Here is a 27134-nt window from a genome sequence, read left to right as displayed (position 1 = left end):
CTGGTGGGTTTCTGCAACCAGTTGTCCCCTGTGTATACCTCTCTCCATGTTTGATTTTCTCCTGGTCACTTATGCACACTCTATGTCATGCAGCATGTGTTTAATGGGCTTGTATTTTGGGCCAAACTAGGTTTGCCAGGAATTGGGTCCTTCAGTGGCCAGCCCCCAGTGTAGAAGCTTCAAAGTGTTTCCTTCTTTTCTCTTCCACATGCTGCCTGGAGAGATGGCAGCTTCTTTTCCCTCACACGGGTATCATGCAGCAAGTTCTTCAGGTTTGCCGGGAAATGTCCTAGAACATGCTCCATACCCAGACACACCTCCAGCCTCCCCAAAATATGGGTTCCTTTAATTTCTTATCCCTCTATTATGCTCATGGAGGGACTTCTCCAGCTGGAGCTTCCAGCCTGGCTGTGGCAACAGCTGTGCTGCTGGAGATTTTTTCCTAATTTTATTATATCCAAACTCCTGAGTCCCACATCTGCTTTGACTGTTCAGTTTTAAACACCAGTAAAGTCTCTCTCTTTTTTGGTCACCTACCTTCCTTAGAAGCTGCCTGTCAGTTTTCTTGGTTTCACTACGCCAAGCAGCCAGGAACACGATCTCCTCTATTCTGCCATCTTGAAAACTCCCTCTTTTTTTGTTATTAATCCATACTGCTCTAGTCCTTCAATAAGACTTACATGAGTCTTGATGATTCCAACTATAGAAACTTAATTTGCAGAATTAATAGCATTACCTTGCTTGTTAACAAATTCAGGATTACCTTGATTTATAACAATTTTGACTATTACATCAACAGTCAATGATTGGACAACTGGAGTCTCATTATCAATTTTATAAACTTAAGATATGTCCTTATTCCAGCTAACCATAAGATTCTAAAGTTATATTTTTTTTGCATATGGCAGGAGGTAAAAAAACATTTCTTAGTTGATAATGCAGAATGCTTCAAAGTCATCTCTTTATTCATCAAAATCACTGAACACAGCTGCAAGACATTGATCAAGCCAGGAGGCATAACATTAATCACTGTGTTCCAAGCATTGGCAACACCATGTAAGGCACTGGAAAAATAAACCCCTTTTTTAAAATTTCCACACCTGCACTTCTGTTTACTTCTGGTAGCCTGCTGTTCAAGAAAGTGTTTTTTAAAATTTATTCTTCATGGATCTAAGGATATTTCATCACATGGCTGAATTAATAAGTCCCCATTTGAGGGAAAGTACATGGTATAAACATTATTTCTGAAAAGATTATCATTTGAAGGATGAGCAGAACAATGGTCAAGGAATAATAAAATCTTGAGGTTATCATCCAGTCTAGAGGATGGTAAAAAAAAAAAAAAAAATGTTAGCTTATTAATGAACTGGTAGGAAATTCATCCCTATAAAACAGGTGCACAAGCTTTTTCCCATCAAAGTTTACACTTCTTAAGCCTGCTTCATTAGCACATGTAACTGGATACTCTTTCCTTGGCATCCTTAATTTGTGTAGGGCTGACTCACCACCTGTATCAGTATATTTCTGAGGCCTTTTGTCAGCATTACACACTTGTTCTCGTTTCAGATTTTCAATATTGATGACCCTGTCAAATTCATTAATGAACTTCTCCATTGCTTTGTTCTCAGCACTTATTTTATCATCACAAGTATTTAAAAATTTAATTCCTACTGAATCCCTTTCCCCTACCAAAGAGGAAAGAGATCAGAGTTTTGATTACTAAACCATTGGTTATCAGCTTTATTAATTCCAAAGCTTAAAATAAATGTAATCAAACAAGGGGATTTTGAGGCAAGTCAACATAGTATGAGGTCATTCCTTTTCAATACTTAGTGGTGATCCATGAGTACTGCTAAGGAAAAAGATGCTATGAATATTCTTATACAAGGCTTTTGAAGATGGGTTTTCATTTCTCTAATATAAATGCATAGAAGTTAAATTGATGGGTTACAGGATATCTATGTGTTAACATTTCAAGAAATTACCAAACTTATAATGATGTTTGTACCATTTTTCATTTCTACTACCAACCAAGGTATAGGGTTCTAGCTGCTCTATTTCCTTGCTAATATTTGGTATTGTCATTTTTCTTCTAGACATTTTTAGAGGCAGTGGTACCTCATGGTGATTTTCAATGGAAACTCTCTCATGAATAATAATGCTAGATAGTTTTTCATATGAATATTAGTTATACAAACATATTCTTCATGTTGAACAATCCGCATTAAACTTCATCTTCCTTAGTAGACTTGGAACCTAACAACATTATAGTGCCCCTCTGATCCTAAAGAAACATCTGATAAAGTCTCCTCTATTTAAGCCCTCTATTTGTGAAAATTCTATCACTACTAAACAAATATTATCATATTTTTGTCATATTCACATTCTTTGCTGATATTTTTCACTCATAAAGAAATTCTCTTAACTATTATGACAAATAATATCATTTATTATATAACTATTATGATGAATAAAATCATTTATTATATATTATTTGGCGTAAAAATATTTTATCCTCTTTCATGGGGACCTAATTATAACAAATATTTTCTTCTGTGACAATTCTGTTTTGATATTTTCTGGAACAAGTAAGACACTGGCTAGATAATATGTATTTTTGTTATTGAAACTTTATTAACACCTGACTAAACCATACAAAACTGCCATTTTTGCAGGTTAAAAAAAGTTCAAAATGTTGACAACTTCATATAGCTCAATAAAATTTAACAACCTTTACTTTTATTATACTGTAACCTCATATCTTTTCCAATTTAAAATAAAATTCTACATATATAAATTAACTGCTTCCAATCCATCTCATATACATTAATAATTTTGTAACAAGCAAAAATAGAGATTGCTATTTAACTAAGATATAAAACTACGGTGATGCTATGACATATTTTTAGTGGAGGATCAAATATGTAAAGTTTAGTGGATTTTCATTTTTATAAACATACTCCATTTGATTTTTTAAATACTTATTAAAATACCTTTGTTTTATTTATTTTTATGAGGTACTGAGGATTGAACCCTGGGCCTCATACGTGCTAGGAGATCTTTGTAATGCTGAGCCACAACCTCAGGCCTCCATATAATTTTTAAGTTGCAGTGCTCAATTATTTTTACAAATCTGTCAATCATTTAAAAAGGCTGAATACTGGCTTAAAAAAAACAAGATTCTGAAGACTACATTATTTTCCTTATCTATTAAAAACTAGTCAGAAACAGATTTCTAACAACAAATGATCTCTAAGAAAGTAATAGTATTATTTTAAAGAAATTGCTTTAAGGAAAAGAAGCAGGATTTTCATTTTGTTAGTAAAAAATACAATTCACAATTTAAGAAAAATATCTAAATATAGCTGATTAAATGAAAAAGTCATAATTCCACTTGCTTTATTTACTCTTTCCTATCACTTGTGTTTCTTTCTAAATTTCTTGTTAAAAAAGATTAATCCCTCTTTAAAATCCCACTTCATATATACCTCCAGTTTTAGAGAATGCTTTTGACAGCATTTATCAGTCTTAAGACAATTATGTCTCTGCAATGTAAGTGTTTTTGCTCTTATCAAGCACAGTTCTACATCCCCCTAATATATAGCCACTGATCATGGGCTCAGCCTATGAGAAAGTATTCCACAAATGAATTCTTTAAATATGTGAAGAGAGTTATATATTCCTAAGTTTCTGCTATATTAAGCATTTTAATTTCATTCAAAAATCCTTTTTTTAAAATTTTTTTCCCATAAGGGACTTGCTCTTTCACTACATTAATAAATACTATATTCCAGGTGTGATCTTACCTGAGGCAAGTGGGATGATACTTCACATTATTTTTGGTACCAAATGCATATTCATGACAAGTGGTATCTTCCCCCTGCCTCCCACTGGTGTTGATGGAGAATCAAATCCAGGACCTCAAGATGCTAGGCAAGCACTCTATCTCTGAGCTAGACCCACAGCCCCCTAATGAGTTTGTAAGGAAGCAGAAAGAACATTATGCTTTTCACATTTAACCTGCACAAAATGGACTTATATGGAGAAGACATGTTAATAGTATGTTCACTGTGTTGGTAAGTTAAAGCTATCTGAAATGCCGTGCTACAAAACAGCTCATTCATATATGAGATCTACGAATCTGAGGAAAACTATTGTTCTTCTCCAGAAAATACTTACACAATTTATAATTAAAAGCTATTCTTTGCAATATAAGACATTTCACAGGTACCTAAAACCCAGCTAGAAATGTCAGAGCTGTACCGTTTACTACTAAATCCCGAGCTGCTTATTAGCACATGGCTTATTATACAAGTTGATATGTAATAAAAATCTATAAATTTAGTGAAGGAAAAAAAAGAATATCAATGAGTCAATCAAGTGTTCAAAAACTAGATTTTATTATCCAAAATCAGAATCAACAATCCCAATGGTTTCTGAATAATTCTAAATATTTCTACATTATTTGGGCAAAGTTCCCAGGAAAATGTGCAGTTACGGATAACTTATTTATAAAGATCTTCAAAACGGCTAAAACTAATCTACCAACAATTCACTGAAGAACTGGTTCTTCTGTGGTTCTGAACATAAGAAAACTGTGTTCAGAACTTCTGTGTGAACATATGCTTCTGAACAATTCCCACATACATACACCATTTTATGATTACCATATACATATTTATACATAGAAAGAGGATTTAAAAACAAATAAAAATGTAGAAGTGGCCAGGCATGCTGGCACGTGACTATAATCCCAGTTAGATGAAGACGAGGCAGGTGGATTTCAAGTTACCAACACTGGCAACTTAATAAAAACATGTTTTGAAACTTTTTTAAGGTCTGGGATGTAGCTCAGTGATAAGAGTGTCCCTTGGTTCAATACACATACACACACACACACACACACACACACACACACTTAAATGAAATTTAAACACAGAAAAAGAAAGCAGAAGCATAGAGAATAAAGTCTGGGGAATAGTCAAGAGTGAGAAGAGGTAAAAGAAGGATCTGGACCTTTCTTCAATGAAGAAACTAAGTTTGAATCTTTGGGGTTAGAAAAGCCAATGTTGAGGGATGGCATGCAGCTCAGTGGCAGAAGGCTTACCTAGCACTTGTAAGGCATTGAGGTCAATCCTAAGCACCACATAAAAATAAACAAATAAACTACCAAAAAAATGCAACTACAAAAAACGTATTTTAAAAATATTTTTTAGTTATACATGGACACAATATCTTTATTTTGTTTATTCAATTTTGATGTGGTACTGAGGATTGAACCCAGTACCTCATATCTGCGAGGCAAGCATTCTGCATCCTTTTTTTTTTTTTTTAAAGAAAAAGAATAGCCAATACTTTTAAAAGCTGCAAAGAAAAAAGCAAATATTTACAGAGTGCTTTTGTGGTATTAACATCATTTTTCATATATTCCTCACAACAACTTTTTAGGGAAGTACTAACATCTTTGTTTTAAAGCACAGGAAAGCAGCTCTCAGAGAAATGAAGTGCCTACAGATAGTAAATGGAGAAACCCAGATTAAATGTGAACTCAAAATTTTATATCATGCATTAGGGTATAATCTACTTACAACATTAGTTGTTTTAAACATGTATGACTCAACAACAGTAATTATAATTATTTTTCTCTGCGCTATTTTCTTGGTCAACAGACTAGGACAGAATATTTTAAAAATAACTATATAAGGTTGATATGAGGAATCACAGACATGCTGGTAAAATCTCAAGAACAGAACTCCAGAGCTAAGGTTGTAGCTCAATGGTAGAGCACTTGCCTAGCACATGTGAAGCACTGGGTTCGATCCTCAGCTCCACATATAAATAAAAGCATTGTGGCCATCTACAACTAAAAATATTAAAAGAAAAAAAAAGAACTACAAGGAGAATCATGTAGTTATATGTGCATATAAAACAATACCCAAAGAATTCCATCCTTTCACATTTATTCTTAGAGAATAAAAGTTGAGATTTTCTGACCTATACAAATATTATAAATTAAGAAGTAATCACTAAAAAAATGCTAAAAATAAAAAGGAGCAAAAACAGATATACGCTAATGTCCAAAGGAACTTTGCATAAGCCAGCAGTTAGATATTCATGAGTTCTCCCTACTTTATAGGATCCATGATGTTTTCTATTTTTTTTTTAATATTCATTTTTTAGTTTTTGGTGGACACAACATCTTTATTTTGTTTTTATGTTGTGCTGAGAATTGAACCCAGCACCCCACGCATACCAGGCGAGCATGCTACCGCTTGAGCCACATCCCCAGACCCATGATGTTTTCAAAATTAAAATATACTATGGCCATAAATGAAATATTTCTAAAAAAGTTAAGATAAAAAATTAGACATAAATATTCTAAAGAAAATATCCCAGTTTCACTTATGACTTTTTTCATCTTGTTTTTAAATTCTAATTTGTTATATATGATGGAAGAATGCATTACAATTAATATTACATATGTAGAACACAATTTTTCATATCTCTGGTTGTACACAAATTAGTCACACCATTTGTGTTTTCATACATATACTTAGGGTAATGATGTCCATCTCATTCCACCGTCTTTTCTAACCCCATGCCCCTTCCCATCCCCTCTTTCCCCTTTGCTGTATCTTACGATTTTTAAAAAAGTTATATTTCAAGATTGTATACTATATCTGTTTAAATATCTTTGTCAAAAAAATGAAATATCAAAACATTTTAAAAGGACTAGGACAAGAAACCATAATGTTCTTTAGAAATCAATAAATAAATTTGTACACAGCAAATTAGAAAACATATGGTGGGGCTTGGAATGTGGCTCAAGTGGTAACACACTCGCCTGGCATGCGCGGGGCAATGGGTTCGATCCTCAGCACCACATAAAAATAAAATAAAGATGTTATGTCTACCGAAAACTAAAAAGTAAATATTAAAAGAATTCTCTCTCTCTTTAAAAAAAAGCATTAAAAAAAGAAAACATATGGTGATAAAATATGTCGGGCAACTTAAAACAGAAATAAATAAGCAATGCCTAATAGAATATGATAGATAAATCAAGAACAAAAAAAAAATGCTTTTCTGGTGTCTTTGTCTAAGAATATATACTTTTACAAATACTATTACATTGGGCTGGGGATGTGGCTCAAGCGGTAGCACGCTTGCCTGGCATGCGTGCGGCCCGGGTTCAATCCTCAACACCACATACAAACAAAGATGTTGTGTCCGCCGAAAACTAAAAAATAAATATTGGAAATTCTCTCTCTCTCTCTCTCTCTCTCTTTCTCTCTCTCTCTCTCTCCCTCTCCCTCTCTCACTCTCTCTTTTAAAAAAAAAAAAACACAAATACTATTACACAATATTATTATTCAGATTATGGCTTTTTGAAGTACAGACTTATGTCCTGATTTGGATTGAACTGCCAAATACTTAAATTTATTTGACAAATAACTAATTAAATACCTAATAAAGATACTGTTTTGGGCTCTAGGTTAGGCCCTGGAAATTCAATAATCCCATTAAAAAGTCCACCCTTGCCTCAAAGATCACATTAATTGAGAGGAGATGAAAGTAAGAATCATGTAAATAAATGTAGAGATTTCAATAAAGAATACCTGACAATGCATTTCCATGAAGAGCCATCTTGATCATCTTGTTCTTCTATGTACATTCTGACATTATGATCTTGATCCAACTGGTACCAGTACATAAGGCCATCTCTGTCTCGCCCAATTGGCTGGAGACGCATAGTATCAGCATCTTCCTCATTAATAATATTCTTGAATTTAAGATTGTCATCAAACTGACACTCACAGAGATACTGAAAAAACAAAAATGTCTTAAAATGTCTCTAAATAATAATAATATTTCTCCATCACAAGAAATATGATATAACCACATAACTGATTTAAGCAAAGGAGACAGAATACACAGTTTATCCATTTTTCACTATCCTCTTCCCAAATGTGTTTAAAAGAATTAAAGAGATTAAGTTTTAAACTTACGTTTTAATTCTACACCACTGTATAGGTATAAAACAACCACTGATGTAAAGTGCCCTAGATTATATTCCTAGTACCAACAAATTAATACATACATACATACATACATACATACATATATAACCACTGACATAAACCAAATTATATTTCTAAAGCAAAAATCTATTTGCACTAAAAACTCGCAAGTTGTCGCACAGGTATAAATTTTTCTTTTCACTGCTTTCAATCATTGTTTAAGTTATTAACTAATTAGGCAAATAAAAATTACATATATACATGGTGTACAATATGATGTTTTAATGTATGCAAACCATGAAGAATAGCTAAATCAAGCAACTTAACATTTATTACTTCACATACTTATTTCTTGTGGTAAGAACACTTAAAATCTATTAGCAATTTTGAAGTATGTAATATATTTTTCTTAACAAGACTATCTTGTACAATAGATTTCTTTAAATCCTTTCTTCTAACTGAATTTTTTTTAAGGTTGACCAATTTCTCTCCTATCTGCCCAATAACTATAAGCCACATAACCACCATTCTACTCTCTGTTGCTGTGGGTTCGAGCCTTTATATTCCACATTTAAGTAAGAACATGGGGTATTTCTTTCTGTGCCTGGCTTATTTCACTTAACACAATATGTCCCAGGATCATTCATGTTGTCACAAATGACAGTATTTCCTTTAATCCTGAAGAATTTTCCATTTTATGTATATATGTGTATGTGTACACATATATTCACATATTTTATCTATCCATTTCATATATAAATAGACACTTGGATTCATTCCATATTACAATTACTGCTGCTATGAACACAGGAGTACAGATATGTGTTTCAAAAACTGATTTTTTGAGGCTAGAGTTGTAGCTAAGTGGTAGAGCACTTGCCGAGTGTGTGTGAGGCACTGCGTTCAATTCCCAGCAGCACATATAAATACGCAAAAAAAGGTCCACGAACAATTAAAAAAAAATTTTTTTAAAAAACTGATTTTATCGCCACTAAATATGAACCCAGTAGAGGGACTGCTGAATCATTTGGCAGTTTGTTTTAATTTTTTGAGAAAACTCCATACTGTTTTCCCTAAGGTCTATACTAATTTACATTCTCACAACAGTGTACAAGGGCCTTTTCCCTTTTCTTTACGTCTTTGTCAAACCTCATCATTCTCTATGATTTCACTGAATTTATAGATTACTTTGGATAATGTGTATATTTTAACAATATGAATTCGCCTGACTTCTGAACATGGATGTCTTCCCATATATTGTGTCTCTATTTCTTTCTTCAATGTTTTGAAATTTTCAGTATAGAGACTTCACTTCACTGGTCAAAATTTATTCCTATTTCAAATTTACTAATGTTATTGTAAATGGGATTGTTTTCCTGATTGTGGGGGGGAGGGTAATTTGTTATTAGCAGATAGAAACAGTACTGATTTTTGTATTAAAAGTTTATAGAACATAACTTTACTAAATTCATTTATTAGTTCTAATAATTTTTCAGAGAGTTCTTTTGGGCTTTCTAGATAGAATTGGCGTCTAAAAGGAGTAGCAATTTTACTCCTTCCAGTTCAATCTGAAGCCTTTCCTTTCTTTTTTCTTGACCAACTGTCTTGGCTAGTTTTCCTACTAATCTGTTGAACAGAAATAACTAGAATAGGCATCCTTGTCTTATACTAGATCTTAAGAGAAAAGAAATTTTTCAGTTTTTCACTGTTAATTAAGATACGGGCTCCAGGTTTATCAGAAAAAGTTTTGGGTTTTTTTTGTTTGTTTGGGTTTAATGTGTTTTGTTTTGTTTTTGGTTTTTTTTTGGTACCAAGGATTGAACTCTGGGGCACTCTACCAATGAGCCACATCCCCAGCCCTATTTTGTATTTCATTTAGAGACAGGGTCTTATTGAGTTTTAGTGCTTCACTTTTACGGAGGCTGGCTTTGAACTCACGACCTCCTGCCTCAGCGTCCTGAGACCCTGGGATTACAGGCGTGCACCAATGCACCCAGCCATAAAACAGTCTTTATTGTATAAAGCTATATTCCTTCTATGTCGAATTTGCTAAAAATTTTTATTATAAAAGCAATGTGCAATTTTGGCAAATGGCTTTTCCGCACCTATTGATGTAAACATGTTTTTCTGACTCTCACTGGGTTGATGGTGTACCACATTTACTAATTTACATATGCTGAAAGGATCTGAGAATAAATTCTACTTCATCATGGTGAATGGATCCTTTAACTGTGTCATCTAATTCAGTTTGCTAGTATTTTATTAAAGATTTCTGCATTTACACCTGCAGAAATACTAGTCCATAATGTTTTCCTGTAGTACCTTTGTTTAGTTTTGGTATCAGGGAACTGTTAACCTCATAAAATAAATTTGGAAGCATTCTCTTCAAATTTTTGAAAGATTTTGAGATGTATTAGTTATCCTTTAAATTTTTTATAGAATTCTTCTGCAAAGCCAACAGGTCCTGGGCTTTCTTTGATGGGGGAATTTTGATAACTGATTTAATGTCCCCACTTCTTTTTTTTAATATTTATTTTTCAGTTATAGGTGAACAAATATCTTTTTTTTTTTTAATGTGGTGCTGAGAATTGAACCCAGTGCCAAACACATGCTAGGCGAGTAATCTACCTTTTTATTGGTATATATCAGTGTTGCCATCTTGCATGTTTCTAGAAATTTAACCATTAGGTTATATTGTTGGCATATATTCTTCCTAAGTCTCTTACGATCCTTTTTTTCTGATATTAATTATAATACCTCATTTAATTCTTATTTATCTTTTTCTTACTGTAGGTATAAGTTTGTCAAGTATACCTTTTCTAAAAAGATAAATCTTATTTCACTGAGATTCTTTCTTTTTTTATTTCATTTATATATATTATAGTTTATATATATTTCATTTATATATATTATAGTTCTAATCTTTGTTATTTCCATCTTTCTGCTTACTTTGGGCATAGTGTGTTCTTTTGCTATTTCCTTGACGTATAAATAAGCTCTTTGAGATCTTCGTTTTTAATGTACATGTGTATCACTATGAAATTCCTTTTTAGTACCGTTTTTGCTGGATCTCATACATTTTGGTAAATTATTTTAATTTTCATTTGTATTGAGGTATTTCTTAAGTTCCTTTTGATTTCTTTTTAGACCCACTGGTTATTTAGGAGTCATGGTATAAAATTCCAGTTATTGTTTCTCTCTTATAGCTTTTAAACAAACATTATTCTTGAAATGACTTTTTTTTTAAATTTTGTTGTAGTTGTACACAGTACCTTTATTTTATTTATTATTTTATGTGGTGCTGAGGCTCGAACCCAATGCCTCACACGAGCTAGGCTAGTGTTCAACCGCTGAGCCACAACCCCCCCCTCCCCCGCTCAAAGGACTATTTTTGAAACTTGAGATATAGCAAGTTTTCAGGGAAGGTAATAAAGAAGGTAATGAAAGCACTGATAGATGTTTCTGGAGAAGTATCTTAATAAAAAAAGAAAAAATCCTCATTTCTAAAATAGAAGTACAACTTTTTATTGTATATTTTGTATAGGATTATGTATCAAAGTCAGATTTCTTCTTTGAGTTGCTCTACTTAGGCAGGAATAAATGAAATTCCTCTTTGCCTTTGCTTGTGCCAGCTAGCCCAAAAGCCTATATACTTTTCTTACCGTGTGTATGTGTGTGTGTGTGCGTGTGTGTATGTGTTGTTTCTTTTTGCAATGTTGGGGATTCAACCCAGAGATCCAGTATACTAGGCAAGTGCTCTCTAAACATTATGTGATCAAGAATTCTTATCGTCAAAAAAAAATTATATCACAAGCTCAATAATTTTATGTGTATTTTAGACATTACATTCACGTATTCATATTTATCATACACCTGCCTCTTTATCAAAAATTATATACATTTTAGGAATGCACAGAAAGTTATTTCAGAAGCTGAAATTTTAAAAAATTATGAACAGAAGTTCTAGGCTCTATTCTAACACTCCAATGAGAAACTTTATATACTCCTTTGGGACCACAAACTAAACTGGGGACAGATGAGCTTGCACGATAATTCACTTTGAAATATGAGTTTACTATGATATTTGGTTTTCTCAGAAACATTATATGCATCTTGTAGATTTTCATGTAGGTTGTAAAGGCCATTAATATATAACAACAAAATAATAGCTACTCCATAGCTATAGTCTATCTCTGAAAAAAATGTATGTATGCTGACATTGTAGATTAGAAATCATCATAATATCTTGAGGTCCTTTGAACATAGAGCCTAGTTATCAAACACTGCAAATTTTAGAATTAATGAAGACATCATTAATATTTTCACACAGAAAATTATTCGTCCCATATTATGCTGACATATTATCCTCCTAATTAAGAAGTGGGCAGGGGGGAAAAAAAGAAAACCCTGAAAATAAGCCTACATTGAGATGACTCATTTTAATCGAGTACTTCTGGATATGTGAGGGTTTTATTAAACACGCAGTGATATGCCCTTAGTCATCTGGAAAACAATATCAGATTACTATGTTGGTAAATCAGTAAAAGAGTATCCACAGTTTACAACATGTGGCAATGAATGTGAAAGCTGAAAACAGTGAAAAAAGTAATTTAAGGTAATTGCTTATCCATTCTATTACTTTCCTTGCAAGCAGAAATAAATTAAACATGTTTTGAAGACAATTTTTAAAAACAGCAATTCAGAGAACAGACTGTTTTGTCACAGAAAAATGAAGAAGCAAAAAATTTATTGTTCGGGGCTGGGGCTGGGGCTGGGGCTCAGTGGTAGCGCACTTGCCTGGCATGTGTGAGGCCCTGGGTTCAATTCTCAGCACCACATTTAAATAAATTTAAAAAAAAAAAAAGGTTTATGAACAACTAAAAAAAAAATTTTTTTTTAAATCTTTTGTTCAACAATGTCTATTTTATGTTCATTTTTAATTTAACTGGGAGTCAAAGTGAAATTTTAAATTAAATAAAAATAATTGTAACAAATAATACATTTATTACCTTTAAGAGTGCTAGTTTACATTCAACACTCATTTCAAGATATCCTTTCTTCTCCATCTCCCATGCCCACGTACTGTTAAATTCTTGGCATATCTGTAAGAAAAAAATAAATATCTTAATAGACAAGAGCAAATTTTATTAACATTGGCAGTTTTCTGTGATCATGCTGTGCTTTTTTGGCGGGGGTTTGGGGGTTAAGTAGGAATAGAACTCGGAGGCACTCAACCACTGAGCCACATCCCCAGCCCTTTTTAATTTTTTATTTAGAGACACGGTCTGGCTGAGTTGCTTAGGGCCTCTCTAAGTTGCTAAGGCTGGCTTGTGATCCTCCTGCCTCAGCTTCTAAAGCTGCTGGGATTACAGGTATGTGCCACCGCACTAGTGATGTTAAGTGTTCTTGCTAATACATATGTATAAAGAAAGGAGTTTTTACCAAACAACAGTCCAATCTAATTCCACCCTAAAAACAATCGTACTTAAATCTATCAAGAATGTTTACTATTGTCTGAAAACTGAATTAAAGGTAAAAAGTAAACTCTGGAGCTCTGTGCTTTGATCTTTTAGGGAATATTTTTCATGTTAGAATAATTATTTTAGTCTGTTAAGGCTTAAGTCCTTGAAGACAGGGCAACAGTTTGTTCACCTAGAATGGAAATATGCTTAAAAAAAAAAAAGGTGCAAAAAGGAACATACAAACTTTACGAAATTAGGGATTAAACAACTTGGGGGTGCTTTCCCATCGAGCTATAACACCAATGCTTTTAATTTATACTTTTGAGTCAGGTTCTCACTATGTTGCCAAGGCTGACCTTGAATTTGTAATTCTCCTACCTTACCTCCTAGCCAAAATGGAGTTTTACTAAGCCATAAGAAGAATGAAATTTCAATGTCCTCCTGTTTGTTATGGATAAAGTCAAAATTCCAATACAGAACTTCATTTAAATGCTTTAACTTACATGGATCAGATTCTCTCCCAACACAAACGTTTCAGAAAAAACAGAGCCACTCTACCAGACTGAAGTAAAAACATTTATGCTGTTGTTGTTGTTGGAACTGAGGATTGAATCCAGGGGTACTTAACTACTGAGCCACATCCACAGCCCTTTTAAATATTATTTAGAGATAGGGTCTCACTGAGTTACTGACGCTGGCTATGAACTTGCCATCCTCCTGCCTCAGCTTCCTGAGCAGATGGGATTATAGGAATGCACCATAGTACCTAGTTAAAAAAAATATATATTAAAAAAAAAGAACACTACTGAAAAGCCATGTGCTTATAATCTTTAAGCCAGTTTTTTTCAGTAATAAAAGGAGAACAAGAATGAGGATATTAACTGAGCATGGAAAATAATGCAAAATGCCTATCAATTTGATTTATTTTATTTCAAGAAACAAAGAGAAAAATGAAGGTCAAGGAAAAAAAACCCAGGAGCATAGGCAATTAGCCAGGTAGGACAAGCAGGCAAGAAGGACTGCTTAAGACAACCTAGGAATAACCTGGATGGATCCTCAGAGGTGCTTTTCCTATTCTCCATTACTGTAATCTTTGCCAACTGGACTAATAAATAAACATCACAAGACGTAAGTAATAGGACAGTAAAAGAATATAATGCAAGTACATGGCCAAGAATTCTACAATAGAATTGGGTCTTCAAGGACTCATAAGAAGGAATTTCCCATTACCTGGAATACCACCATACTTCCTCCCACTGACAGCATAATATTTTATAAAGAAAAACAAAACAAAAACAAATTTTAAACCCAAGACAAATGGAGAAAAAAGAAATTTTTCGGAGTATTATACAGGTTAGACCTAAAATAAGTATATCATAAAAGATGAGGATCTGAATACACATTTCACCTCCATGAGAAAGATAATAAGTGCTGGTGAGGATGTAAAATAATCACAGATAGTGAATGGAAAGGTAACACAGAGCAGCTGCTTTGAAGAAAAGGTAGGCAGTTCCTCAAATTTTGGCAATGAGTTACCATAGTACTTAGCAATTTCTTGTATTCTTACAAGAAAAAAAAAAGCATAAAAGTAATAGCAGTATTATTCACATTGGCCAAATGGTAGAAGAAAACAAATCAAATGTACACAATCAGTTGAATGAATAACAAAATGTACATTCATATAATGGAATTTATGCAGTCATAAAAAGGAATAAATAGGACTAAGGATGTGGCTCCGTGGAAGAGAGCATACAAGTCCCTGGTTTTGATTCCCAGCACTGAAAAATAAATAAAAAAATTAAAAGTGGGAGAGGGGCAGTGTTGAAGTAGTGATGCATACTGTAGCATAGATGAACCCTGAAAACATATTAATGAAAGAAACTAAAAACAAAAGGTCACATACTACATGATTATATATATGACAAATGACCAGTATAGAGAAATCCAGATTCAGACAATAAATTAATAGTTGCCAGGAAGTAGGAAAAAGAATAAATGTGGATAGCTCCTAATGGGTAGGGATTTCTTTTATGAGTAATAAAAATGTTTTGGAAACAAGAAAGGTTTCATACTCCTTGCAAATGTACTAGAGAAAACTAAAACGCATAATTTAGAAGTGTTAATTTTATTATATATGAATAACATTTCAACCCTTAAATTGACTGTATTCACAGCAAGGAAGTGAAAAAGAGATTTGCATTTCGCCTGTGAAATAAGAGAAGTATTACTTACTTTAATCATTTGTTTATATTTAAGAAAATAACAAAAGTCACTTATCACTAAGGGAGCTGGGGACAGACGCAATACTGATAAAATAAGCAAATATATGGTTTATAATTATCAGTGTAGCTTCTGTCCAATTTTTGTTAAAAATAAGGAAATATATGGTTTATAATTAACAAAAATTGTATGTCAAAAGAAGCAAGGTGTAAATATGTCAGTTTTGTATCTAATAATTTTGTAGGAAGATTAAACCAAATATTTATGTAGCACACACCCCCTACAATAAGTACTAGAAGGGCAAAGACGAATTAAGAAATGGTCTCCACTCCAAGAAAATCAGAATTCTGAGAAGGACAGACAATAATGCAAACAATTATCGTGGAAAAAACAGTCAGTGAGCTACCTGCAAAATGGGTAACTGATTAGATTATAAATATGAAAACAAAGAGAAGAGAAATACTAACTCAGTCAAAGGATAAAGGGAGACCAAGGAAAGTTTTATTCAACTGGTGACATTTGTCCAAGGTCAAAAGAATCAATAAGGTTTTACGTATGAGGAGGTAAAATGGAATGTCAAAAAGAAAACACATTTTTCAATGGGAACACGAATGATTATGACATAATAACAACCAGGCAGGTCGAACACAGGAGTTTGTTATGGTGAATCCGAGAAAAATAGACTGAAAGTGTGCTTGAGGGGCTAAGGTTACAGCTCAGTGATAGAGAGCATGCCTATCAAGTGTGAGGCACTGGATTTACTTCTCAGCACCACATATGAATAAATAATGTCCATAAACAAATAAAAATTTTTTAAAGTATGCTTGAGGTTAGCAATGGGCAGAGATATAAGTGAAGGAAGACAGTGAGCCTGTCAAAACAGAGCATGGGTTGTGGAAAAAGAGGGGCAGAAGATGACCACGACCCTGGCCTACCAAGCAGTAGGAGCAGAACAACCCTGACCCACCACGCAGTAGGAACACAGTCAACGTGTGGGGTGGCCTTTCCCACTGGCTTCTATCTACTGACAAGAGCCAGGACCTACAAGTCCATCATCCAGGTTCCTAAAAGCAAGGTACAGGTAACTTGCAGAAACACTACAAGATTAGAAGGTAGAAACTGTAATACCTTGAATCAACACTACTAGAAAGGAAGACACACAGACAATATGAAGAAACAAGTGAAGAAAGTGCCAGAAACAAACCAAACTGATAATAGATTCCATTGACTGATAATAGATTCCATTGACAGCACAGTAGATAAAATGTCAGAGAAGGAATTCAGAATGTACATAATTAAAACAAAGCAAAGCATTAATTAAGAAAGCTAATGTAGGGGCTGGGGATGTGGCTCAAGCAGTAGTGCGCTCGCCTGGCATGCCTGGGGTCCAGGTTCGATCCTCAGCACCACATACAAACAAGGAAGTTGTGTCCGCCGAAAACTAAAAAATAAATATTAAAAAATTCTCTCTCTCTCTCTCTCTCTCTCTCTCTCTCTCTCTCTCTCTCTCCCCCCCCCCTTTAAAAAAATTAAAAAAATAAACGACACTTCATTAAAAACAAAAAAAAGAAAGCTAATATAGGCAACAACTGGCCAACCCAACAAAGAGATGAGAGAAAAAATAAAAGTAGCAAAATATTACTTCAAGAAAGAGAGAAACTCTGAAGGAAAAAAAAAGGAAACAGAAAACCTTGAAATAAAGTAAACAAGAAACAGGAAACCAAATAAAAATTTCAATTAAAAGTATCAAGAACAATCTAGATTGCTTAGAAGACAGAACCTAAGGTACTGAAGACAAAAAAAATATAATTTTATAAATAAATTTGACCACACAGTGAAGACAGTGAGAAACCACTAACAGAATCTCCAAGAATTAAGGGACAACATGAAAAGACCAAATCTAAAATTATCATGATAGAGGAAGGCACAGAGATACAAACCAAGGGAATGCACATTCTCTTCAAGGAAATAATATCAGAAAATTTCCAAACATGAAAAATGAGTTGGAAAATCAAATGTAAGAGGCTTACAAGACACCAAATGTACAAAATTACAACACATCCACACCAAGGCACATTATAATGAAAATGCATACCATAAATAGTAAGGATAGAATTTTCAAGGCCGCAAGAAAAAAGTTTCAGATTACATATAGGGGAAAACCAATCTGGATCTCAGATTTCTCGACCCAGACCAGCATAGCTAGGAAATCCTGGAACAACATATACCAAGCTCTGAAAGAAAATGGAAGCCAACCAAGAATCATATGTCCAGCAAAACTAACCTTCAGATCTGATGACAAAAAAAAAACCTTTGAGATAAACAAAAATTAAAAGAATTTTCAACAAGAAAGCTGGCATTACAGAATATTCTCAGCAACATATTCCATGAAGAGGAAACAAAAATCAGAAAGGGAGGAACTACACTAAAGGAAAAGCCAATCAAAGGAGAATCCAATTTAAGTTAAAAACCAAAAATAAACCAAATTGTCTGGGAATACAAATCTATCTTCACTATCTTCACTGTGTGGTAAAATTTATTTATAAGATTATATTTTTTTGTATTCAGTGTCTTAGGTTCTGTCTTCCAAGTGATCATGTCTCAATAATAACCCTGAATGTCAATGACCTAAACTCATCAATTAAAAGACACAGACTGGATTTTAAAAAAAGATCCAACAACATGCTGCCTTCAAAAGACTCATATCATAGGAAAAGACATTCACAGACTGAAGATAAAAGGATAGGAAAAAATATATCACTCACATGGGTCACGTCAACAAGCAGGGGTTTCATTCCTAATATCAGAAAAAGTAGACTTCACACCAAAGTTAGTCAGAAGAAATAAAGAGGGACATTTCATAGTGCTTACGGGAATCATACATCAACAAGACATAACAATCACAAATATCTATGCCTCAAACAATGGAGCACTAAGTATATTAAACAAACCCTTCTCAATTTCAAGAAGCAAATAGATGACAACACAATAATAGTGGTGACTTTAACACACCTTTCTAACCACTGGATAAATCTTCCAAACAAAAACTAAACAAAGGAAGTATAGAACTAAATAATGCAATCAATGACTTAGACTTAACAGACATATGTAGAGTATTCCATCCATCATTGAGCAAATACACCTTTTTCTCAGCAGCACATGGATCCTCCTCTAAGCTACAAAGTAACTCTCAGCAAGTACAAAAAAATAGAGATACTATCCTGTATCCTATAATATCATAATATATGAAACTAGAAATCAATGATAAAATAAAAAATAGAAGCTACTCCAACACCTAGACACTAGATAGATAGTAAAAAGAGCAATGGATAGCAGAAGACATCAGGGAGGAGATAAAAATATTCTTAGAGGTAAATAAGAACACTGATACAACATATCAAAATCTCTGGGACACTGAAGGTAGTGCTAAGAGGAAAGTTCATTGCATTGAGTTCATTCATTAAAAGAATAAAAAGTAAACAAATAAATGATGTAATATTACATCTCTAGAAAACAAATCAACACCGAAAATAGTATAAGAAATGACTGAAATCAATGGAATTGAAACAAAAGAAAACAATTTTAAAAAGCTGACAAAATAAAAAGTTGGTTCTTTAAAAAAAAATAGGTAAAATTGATAAACCATTAGCCCCCTAATGAAAAGGAGAGAGTAAACTCAAATTATAAAATTCAAAATGAAAAAGGAAATATCACAATAAACACTATTGAAACACAGAAGATAATTACAAACTATTTTGAAAATTTATATTCCAAAACAATAGAAAATCTCAATGCACCAACAAATTTCTAGAAATATATGATCTACCCAAATTTTAGCAGACTAATTTCAAGCAAGGAAATAAAAAATGACATCAAAAGCTTACCAACCAAGAAAAGCCCAAGACCAGATGGATTCTCGGCTGAGTTCTACAAGATCTTCCAAGAAAAACTAATACCAATACTCCTCAAATTATTCGATGAAATAGAAAAGGAGGCAACCCGTCCAAACTCATTTGATGAGGCTAGCATCACCCTGATACCAAAATCAAAAACACATCAAGGAAAGAAAACTTCAGGTCAATATCCCTGATTAACACAAACACAAAAGTCTCAATAAAATTCTGGCCAATCGCATCCAAAAACATATGAAAAAGATAGTGCACCATGATCAAGTGGGGTTCATTCTAGTGAGGCAAGGTTGGCTCAACATACAGAAATCAATAAATGTTATACATCACATCAAAAGATTTAAAGACAAAAATCATATGATTATCTCAATAGATGCTGAAAAAGCATTCAATAAAATACAACATCTCTTCATGGTCAAAACACTAGAAAAACTAGGATAATAGTAGAATCATACCTTAACATTTTAAAAGATATCTATGCTAAGCCCAAGGCCGACATCATTCTAAATGGAGAAAAATTGGAAGCATTCCCTCTAAACACTAGAACAAGATGCCCTCTTTCACCACTTCAATTCAACATAGTCCTTGACATTCTAGCCAGAGCAATCAGACAGAAAAAAGAAATTAAAGGGATACACATAGGAAAAGAATTCAAACTATCACTATTTGCCAACAATGCTTCCATATTTAGAAGACACAAAAATATTCCATCAGAAAACTTCTAGACCTAATAAATGAATTCAGAAAAGTAGCAGAATATAAAGTCAATATCCATAAATCAAATTCATTTCTATACATAACTTATGAATCCACAGAAAGAGAAATGAGAAAAACTACCCCAATTCACAATAGCTCAAAAAAATAAGATAAAATACCTGGGAACCAATCAAAAGAGGGGAAAGACTTCTATAATGAAAACTACAGAACACTAAAAAAAGAAACCCAGAAAGATGAAAGATCTCCCACGTTCCTGAATAGGCAGAATTAATATTGTCAAAATGGCCATACTACAAAAAGTCTTCTACAGATTTAATGCAATTCCTATTATAATCCTAATGATATACTTCATAGAAATAGAAAAAGCAATGAAAAAATCTGGAAAAATAAGAGACCTAGAATACCTAAAGCAATCCTTAGCCAAAACAAGTGAAGCAGGAGGCATCACAATACCAGACCTTAAACTATACTATAAAGCCATAGTAACAAAAACAGCATGGTATTGACACCACAGTAGACATGTAGACCACTTGTATAGAATAGAAGACACAGAGACCAACTCACATGAATACAGTTATCTCATACTAGGCAAAGGCACCAAAAACATACATTGGAGAAAGGATAGCCTATTCAACAAATGGTGCTGGCAAAACTGAAATCCATATATAGCAAAATGAAATTAAACCTCTTATCTGTTACCATGTACAAAACTCAACTCAAAGTGGATCAAGGACCTAGGAATTAGACCAGAGACCCTAAACCTAATAGAATAAAAAGTAGGCCCAAATCTTCATCATGTTGGATTAGGGCCCGACTTCCTTAACAAGACTCCTAAAGGACAAGAAATAAAATCGAGAATCAATAAATGGGATGAATTCAAACTAAAAAGCTTCTTCTCAGCAAAGGAAACAATCATTGAGGTGAAGAGAGAGCCTACAGTATGGGAGCCAGTTTTTACCACAAGTACATTAGATAGAGCACTAATCTCCAGGATATATAAACAATTAAAAGACTTAATACCAAAAAAAAAAAAAAATACAACAACCAATCAATAAATGGGTCAAGTCACTGAATAGACACTTCGAAGAAGAAGATATATAAACTATCAACAAATATATGAAAAAGTTCAACTTCTTTAGTAATTAGAGAAATGCAAATGAAAACTATTCTAAGATTTCATCTCACCCACCCCAGTCAGAATGGCGGTTATTAAGAATATAAGCAATAATTTAAAGTGTTGGAGAGGATGAAGGGGAAAAGGTACACTCATAACATTGCTGTTAGGACTACAAATTGGTGCAACTACTTTGGAAAGCAACGGAGATTCCTTAGAAAACTTGGAATGTAACCACCATTTGACACAGCTATACCACTCCTCTGTCTATACCCAAAGGACTTAAAATCAGCATAATATAGTGACATAGCCACACCAATGTTCATAGCCGCTGAATTCAGAATAGCTAAAAATTTGGAGCTAACCTAAATGCCTATTAAGAGATAAACGGATAAAGAAACTATGGTATATATATACAATGGAATAAAATTATGGCATTTGCAGGTAAATGGATGGAGTTGGAAAATATTATGTTAAGCAAAGTAAATCAATCCCAAAAACCTAAAGGCCAAATGTTTTCTCTGATTTTTGGATGCTGATCCATGATGGGGGTAAGGGGGCATGGGAAGAATGGGGGCACTTTGCATTGGGCAAAAAGAAGAGTAGGGAGGAGTTATGGGTACAGGAAAGATGTTGGAATGTGATGGACCTCATTACCCTAGATACATGTATGATTGCACCAACCTGGCATCTCTACACCATGTAACCAGAGAATTGAAATGTTGCACTCCATTTGTGTATGATGAATTCAAATGCATTCTGCTATCATGTACAACCAAACAGAAGAAATAAAAATAATATTGAAAAATAAACAGATCATGGGTACTAAAAATGGGAAACTAATGATGGTTTAGAGGTACTAATGGAAAATAATAAAGACACATAAAAAATAAGCTGTTAATGTCAAAGAGACTAAAGCTTTTTGCAAAAATTCAAGTGAAAAATGACAAAGCTTGAGCTAAGCTGTGGCAGGAAATATTTAAGAAAAGGCAGATTCACATTGTTGTGTAAATATCTTATCAAAGAAATACCAAGCCTATATGTTTTTACCATTTATAAAAGAGGTTTCATATATTTTATATCTTCTCAAATGGGTGCTCTCTAAAACTAGATAAATTTTAAAAATCAAAACAAAATTGATTCCTCTGTTTCCTACAGTACTTACAAAGTATAAATCCTTACTAATAGTAGATGTTCAATAAATGTTTACCAAAGTTGTCTGGTATAATTATTGAAATAATTTTTTATGATGGGATATTGCAAACCTGCCTACTAAGAATGCATTATGAGTTATATAGAATTAGCGTTTCTTTAAATCCTTAAAAAAGGGGCTGGGGATGTGGCTCAAGCGGTAGCGTGCTCGCCTGGCATGCGTGTGGCCCGGGTTCGATCCTCAGCACCACATACAAACAAAGATGTTGTGTCCGCCGAAAACTAAAAAATAAATATTAAAAAATTTAAAATTAAAAAAATATATATTTAAAAATAAATAAATAAATCCTTAAAAAATATACTAATGTAGGAAACATTAAAATGACAAAGGTCTCAAGCAACACTGATTCCCAAAAAATGTTCAGAAAAGAAGCAAGCACTCAGTAGTTAGTTAAATTCACAACCATTTCATCAGCAATCTATGCTGTGCTGGACAGTGTACTTGACAGCAGCATAAGGAGGATGTAATTCCTCCTAAAGGAACTCGGAATTAATGAGACAGGCAGTTGAAACTCTTGGCAAGTATCACCTAAGATAACCTATAAACTGGAAACATTTACAAGTAAAAAATTTGAGAAGCAACTCTCAAAAGTGTCCATTTTGAAGTCTTTAGCCAAGGGAAAGGTGCTTTAAAAATACCTGATAATAGTGTAGCAAGAATAAAAAAAAAATCTCTAAATAGCTATTTTATATTCATAAATTATATTAACCATAGTAATGTACCTAAAATGGAAGGAGTGTGATTGTAAAGTGCCTCTTACCAAATAATCTTCTTTAATCAGTAATCTAGAGGCAGCATAAACAAAAAGGGACACAAAGTTTAAAATCATGTCTTGGCACTCCCTATCTATCAGCACTGTGATCTTACTGAGTCAATCACCTATTTGAATTTCAGGTCCTTCACCTATAAAGTATATTTTGTTGTTAGTAAGGAAAAGATGATTATCAATTATTCACTATGTCATATCTCCATTATATTTTTTTGATTATATTTTGAGCAAGCTCAAAAATAGTTCAAGAATCAGAAGGAACAATCAAAACAAAAGTAGATGATGAAGGCAATGAGATAAAAATAGGTCACTCATCTTAAAAATATAGAAAAATATTGTTAGATTCAGATATACATATACACGTGTGTGTGTGTGTGTGTGTGTGTGTGTGTGTATACACACATACATACATACATACTGGTTCAATCCCCAGTACTGAGAGGGGGAAAAAGCAATAGGTCTTTTGAAAATACAGTTTAGAGCAAGGCCTTCTATTACCAAACTTGTTCACTTTCAAAGGATTTCTAAATCTGTACCTAGGGACCAAGTAAGAGAGATTGGCCTTTGTCTTTCCTTTACTGTTGAGGGATAAACAAATAAGATTATTTTCTGTTGAGGGATTAACAATCAGAAGAGTGTGATATTAGGTTTTGTTGAACCCCAGATACTACTTATTTAAAATAGTATTTTTTTTATACTTTAACATTTCTTGAAATCAAGTGCCTCTTAAAAATCAATAATTACACTCAGTATGATACTATTTTTTCTTTGAAAACTATCATTGTTGCAGCATGCACTGGAGATTACAGAATCAAAGAAAACCGAGTAATCATAAATTACCATTTCGGTTTTTTTTAAAACACCTGTTCCTTTACTTATAAATTATTCTGAGGCTGAAGGAGGATCAAGTATGATTTCTTTAAAAGGGTAATTTATTAAAAACTGGTTTTCCTATTACTTTTTCTTTTTTTGAGATAGGATCTCTCACACAGTGGGCTCAAACTGCTGGGCTTAAGTGATCCTCCTGTCTCAGCCTTCAGAGTAGCTCAGCTACAGGCAAGCACCACCAGGGGGCTTTCCTATTGCTTTTTTTTTAACTGGGAATTTATCCCAGAGGTACTTTACCATCAAGTCACACCCCATCACTTTTTACTTTTTTTTTTTTTTTCAGAGTAGAAATTAGAAGTTTATTAAATGACAGCAGAAAAGACTTCTCCCGGAGGAAGAAGGGGACCAAAGAGGTGGAATCCCCACTTTTTACTTTTTATATTGAGACAGGCTCTCACTAACTTGCTTAGGGCCTCACTCACTAAGTTGCTAGACTGGCTTTGAACTTGAGATCCTCCTGCCTCAGTCTCCTGAGCAGCTGAAATTACAGACTTGAGCCATTGCCCCCATCTAAAAATTAATACACACACACACACACACACACACACACATACACATATATATACAAACACACATATACATAAAAGAAGGTCTTTGTATGGCTGTCTTGAGAAAGGAGGCGGGTCAGTAGGAAAGTACTGGCACAGATACTAAATTTGTGAAAGCAGATGTCTAAAATTACTCACGATATCTAAAATCATTAACCAAAAGAAATGGAAGAGTTTCACAGAAGCATGAGTTCACTGGCAGAGAAATTTCTTTGCAACGTGCCAAGTAAAAAGAATGTAAAGCATGATAATACCATATCCTACCCAACTAAGGAAGGAATTAACAGGTCCTAGCAGATCACCTAAATTTCAACTCACTGGGTTAATTTTTAGGATAATTCCAACTTGAAAGAAAAAGTCTAGATGTTTAGGTTCTATTTTGTTCTGGATAATAAATACCGTACAATTTATATCACCAAGTTTAAGATATCACACAACGATGAATGCCCTTGGTTGAGCTGAGTTGCTAGATTTCTCTCTTCCCCACTCTCTATCAGGAGTTATTGATTCTTCTTTCCAAACAGCTCTCACACTCACCCCTTCCTTTCCATCCTTACTGCCAAAACCTAATTTAAGCCACATTCATCAGTTGGTTGATCACAGTAAATTCCTTACTAGGTTTCCTCTCTGCTACTCTCTCTCTTGATATGTCCTAACGTATTATAGTAAGGCTAAGCTGCTGATAATTTTCTAACAAAGTTCTGCTCATTCTAGAGGCTTAGTTCAGCTGTTTTAGGAAGACACTAACAAGAGACGACAAACAGGTGCAAATGGTGACTAAACTGATAGTAGCGTAATCTACTAAGTTTAGACTTAGCAGGGAAGGCTTAGACTGATAGACTGCATGAGCAAAGAAACAAGGCCTAGAAGATGCCAAAGACTTGTTCTATATTTAAAAAGAATCATGCCTTTACTATATTCCAATAACTAAAAGAAAAGAAACAGCTCTCAGTTAAGATATATGTACAATATTACCACCAAGAGAAAGACTGCCACCTCACTTGGAAGATAAAGATTCCATCTGAAAATTGTATTCATCAAGGCCTGAATTAGAGTGCTGTTTCTTCCATGATGATCAATGTGGAACTGCACTAATTATTCAGTTTCTCAAAATCAATTGCTTTTTGGATAAAATAAGGATAATTAGTATTTCAAACTTCAGATCATATAAGGAAAGAACTAAACAAAGGGTCTGGTACAAAGTGAACAATCAACATAAAAATCACAGTTTCTATAAAGGAGTTAAATATAAGTTCACAAAGGGAAAATTTTCCTGGGAAAGACCTCAGGGAGATGATGATATCCGAGCTGAGAGCTAAAGGATAAATAAGTTTACCAGAAAAATAAGTGGGAAGGCATTCCAAGAAGTGGACATGGTATACGTAAAAACCAAAGAGATGAAAAAGATGGCAAATTCTATACCACAAAGTACAGATTTGTAAGTGAAAGAAAACCACTACCACTTTCAAAGTGATACAGAAACACTTTTGTGTTTACAAGATCACTCCTGTAGCAGTGAGGTGGTAGAAAGTTCCAAGATTAAAAGCTGGAAAACAAGCCAGGTGTGGTAGCCCATGTTATAATCTCAGAGGCTCAGAAAATCTGAGGCAGGAGGATCTCAAGTTCAAAGCCAGCCTCAGCAACTTAGCAAGTCCCTAAGCAACTCAGTGAAACCCTGTCTCTAACTAAAATACCAAAAGGGCTGGGGATGCTGTTCAGTGGTGAAGCACCCCTGGGTTCAGTCTCTAGTACCAAAAAGAAAAAAGCTGGAAAACAAATCAGATGGTGAGGAAGATGCACACAGTATATGATCAAAGCCTGAATTAGGTAGCAACAACTGGGAGAAATAAAAGACAGATTTAAGAAATAAATTGGAGGAAAAAAAAAAATCAACAGGACTTAACTATTGCTTGGCAGTAGAAGCAAGGGGAGAAGAAGGCTTTAGGACAATGTCTGAATCTTGTATTGGGCTCAGAATGTTGGTGGCAACATTAACATATCATGAATCCAAGGTGTAAAAGAGGCTGGAAAAGACTAAAATTGGCTTTTGATATATTATGCTTGATTTGCTAATGTAAAACCAGTTCATTAGGCAGTTGTGTAGATATAAATGGAAATGTCATAAAAGCCTAAACTAAACCCAGAGTTAGTTTTAGAGTTACCATTTGTTAAAAAAAAAATTCTATTAATAAACTCAAGGAAATTTATAGCTTAGACTTCATTCAATCACTTCATGTACTAAGGGTAATATGGTGGTTAAAAAGATGGACAGTTTCT

General features: G+C 33.7%; 1 protein-coding gene across 1 annotated transcript in view; it reads right to left on the bottom strand.

Annotated features, from left to right (window-relative positions):
• The window catches only part of Rsf1 (remodeling and spacing factor 1), a 168785-nt gene that overhangs the window by 57273 nt on the left and 84378 nt on the right, over positions 1-27134 (bottom strand). Inside the window, exons 3-4 of the mRNA XM_076846594.1 lie at positions 13028-13120; positions 7617-7822 (exon numbers count right to left, since the gene is read on the bottom strand). Of these exons, the coding sequence (XP_076702709.1) occupies positions 7617-7822; positions 13028-13120 (299 nt within the window). The remainder of the gene's footprint in view (positions 1-7616; positions 7823-13027; positions 13121-27134) is intronic.

Source organism: Callospermophilus lateralis, chromosome 2 (genome assembly GCF_048772815.1).
Source record: "Callospermophilus lateralis isolate mCalLat2 chromosome 2, mCalLat2.hap1, whole genome shotgun sequence".
Taxonomy (NCBI): Eukaryota; Metazoa; Chordata; class Mammalia; order Rodentia; family Sciuridae; genus Callospermophilus; species Callospermophilus lateralis.
Note: the sequence above shows the minus strand (reverse complement) of the source record. Positions and strands in the feature narration are given on the sequence as shown.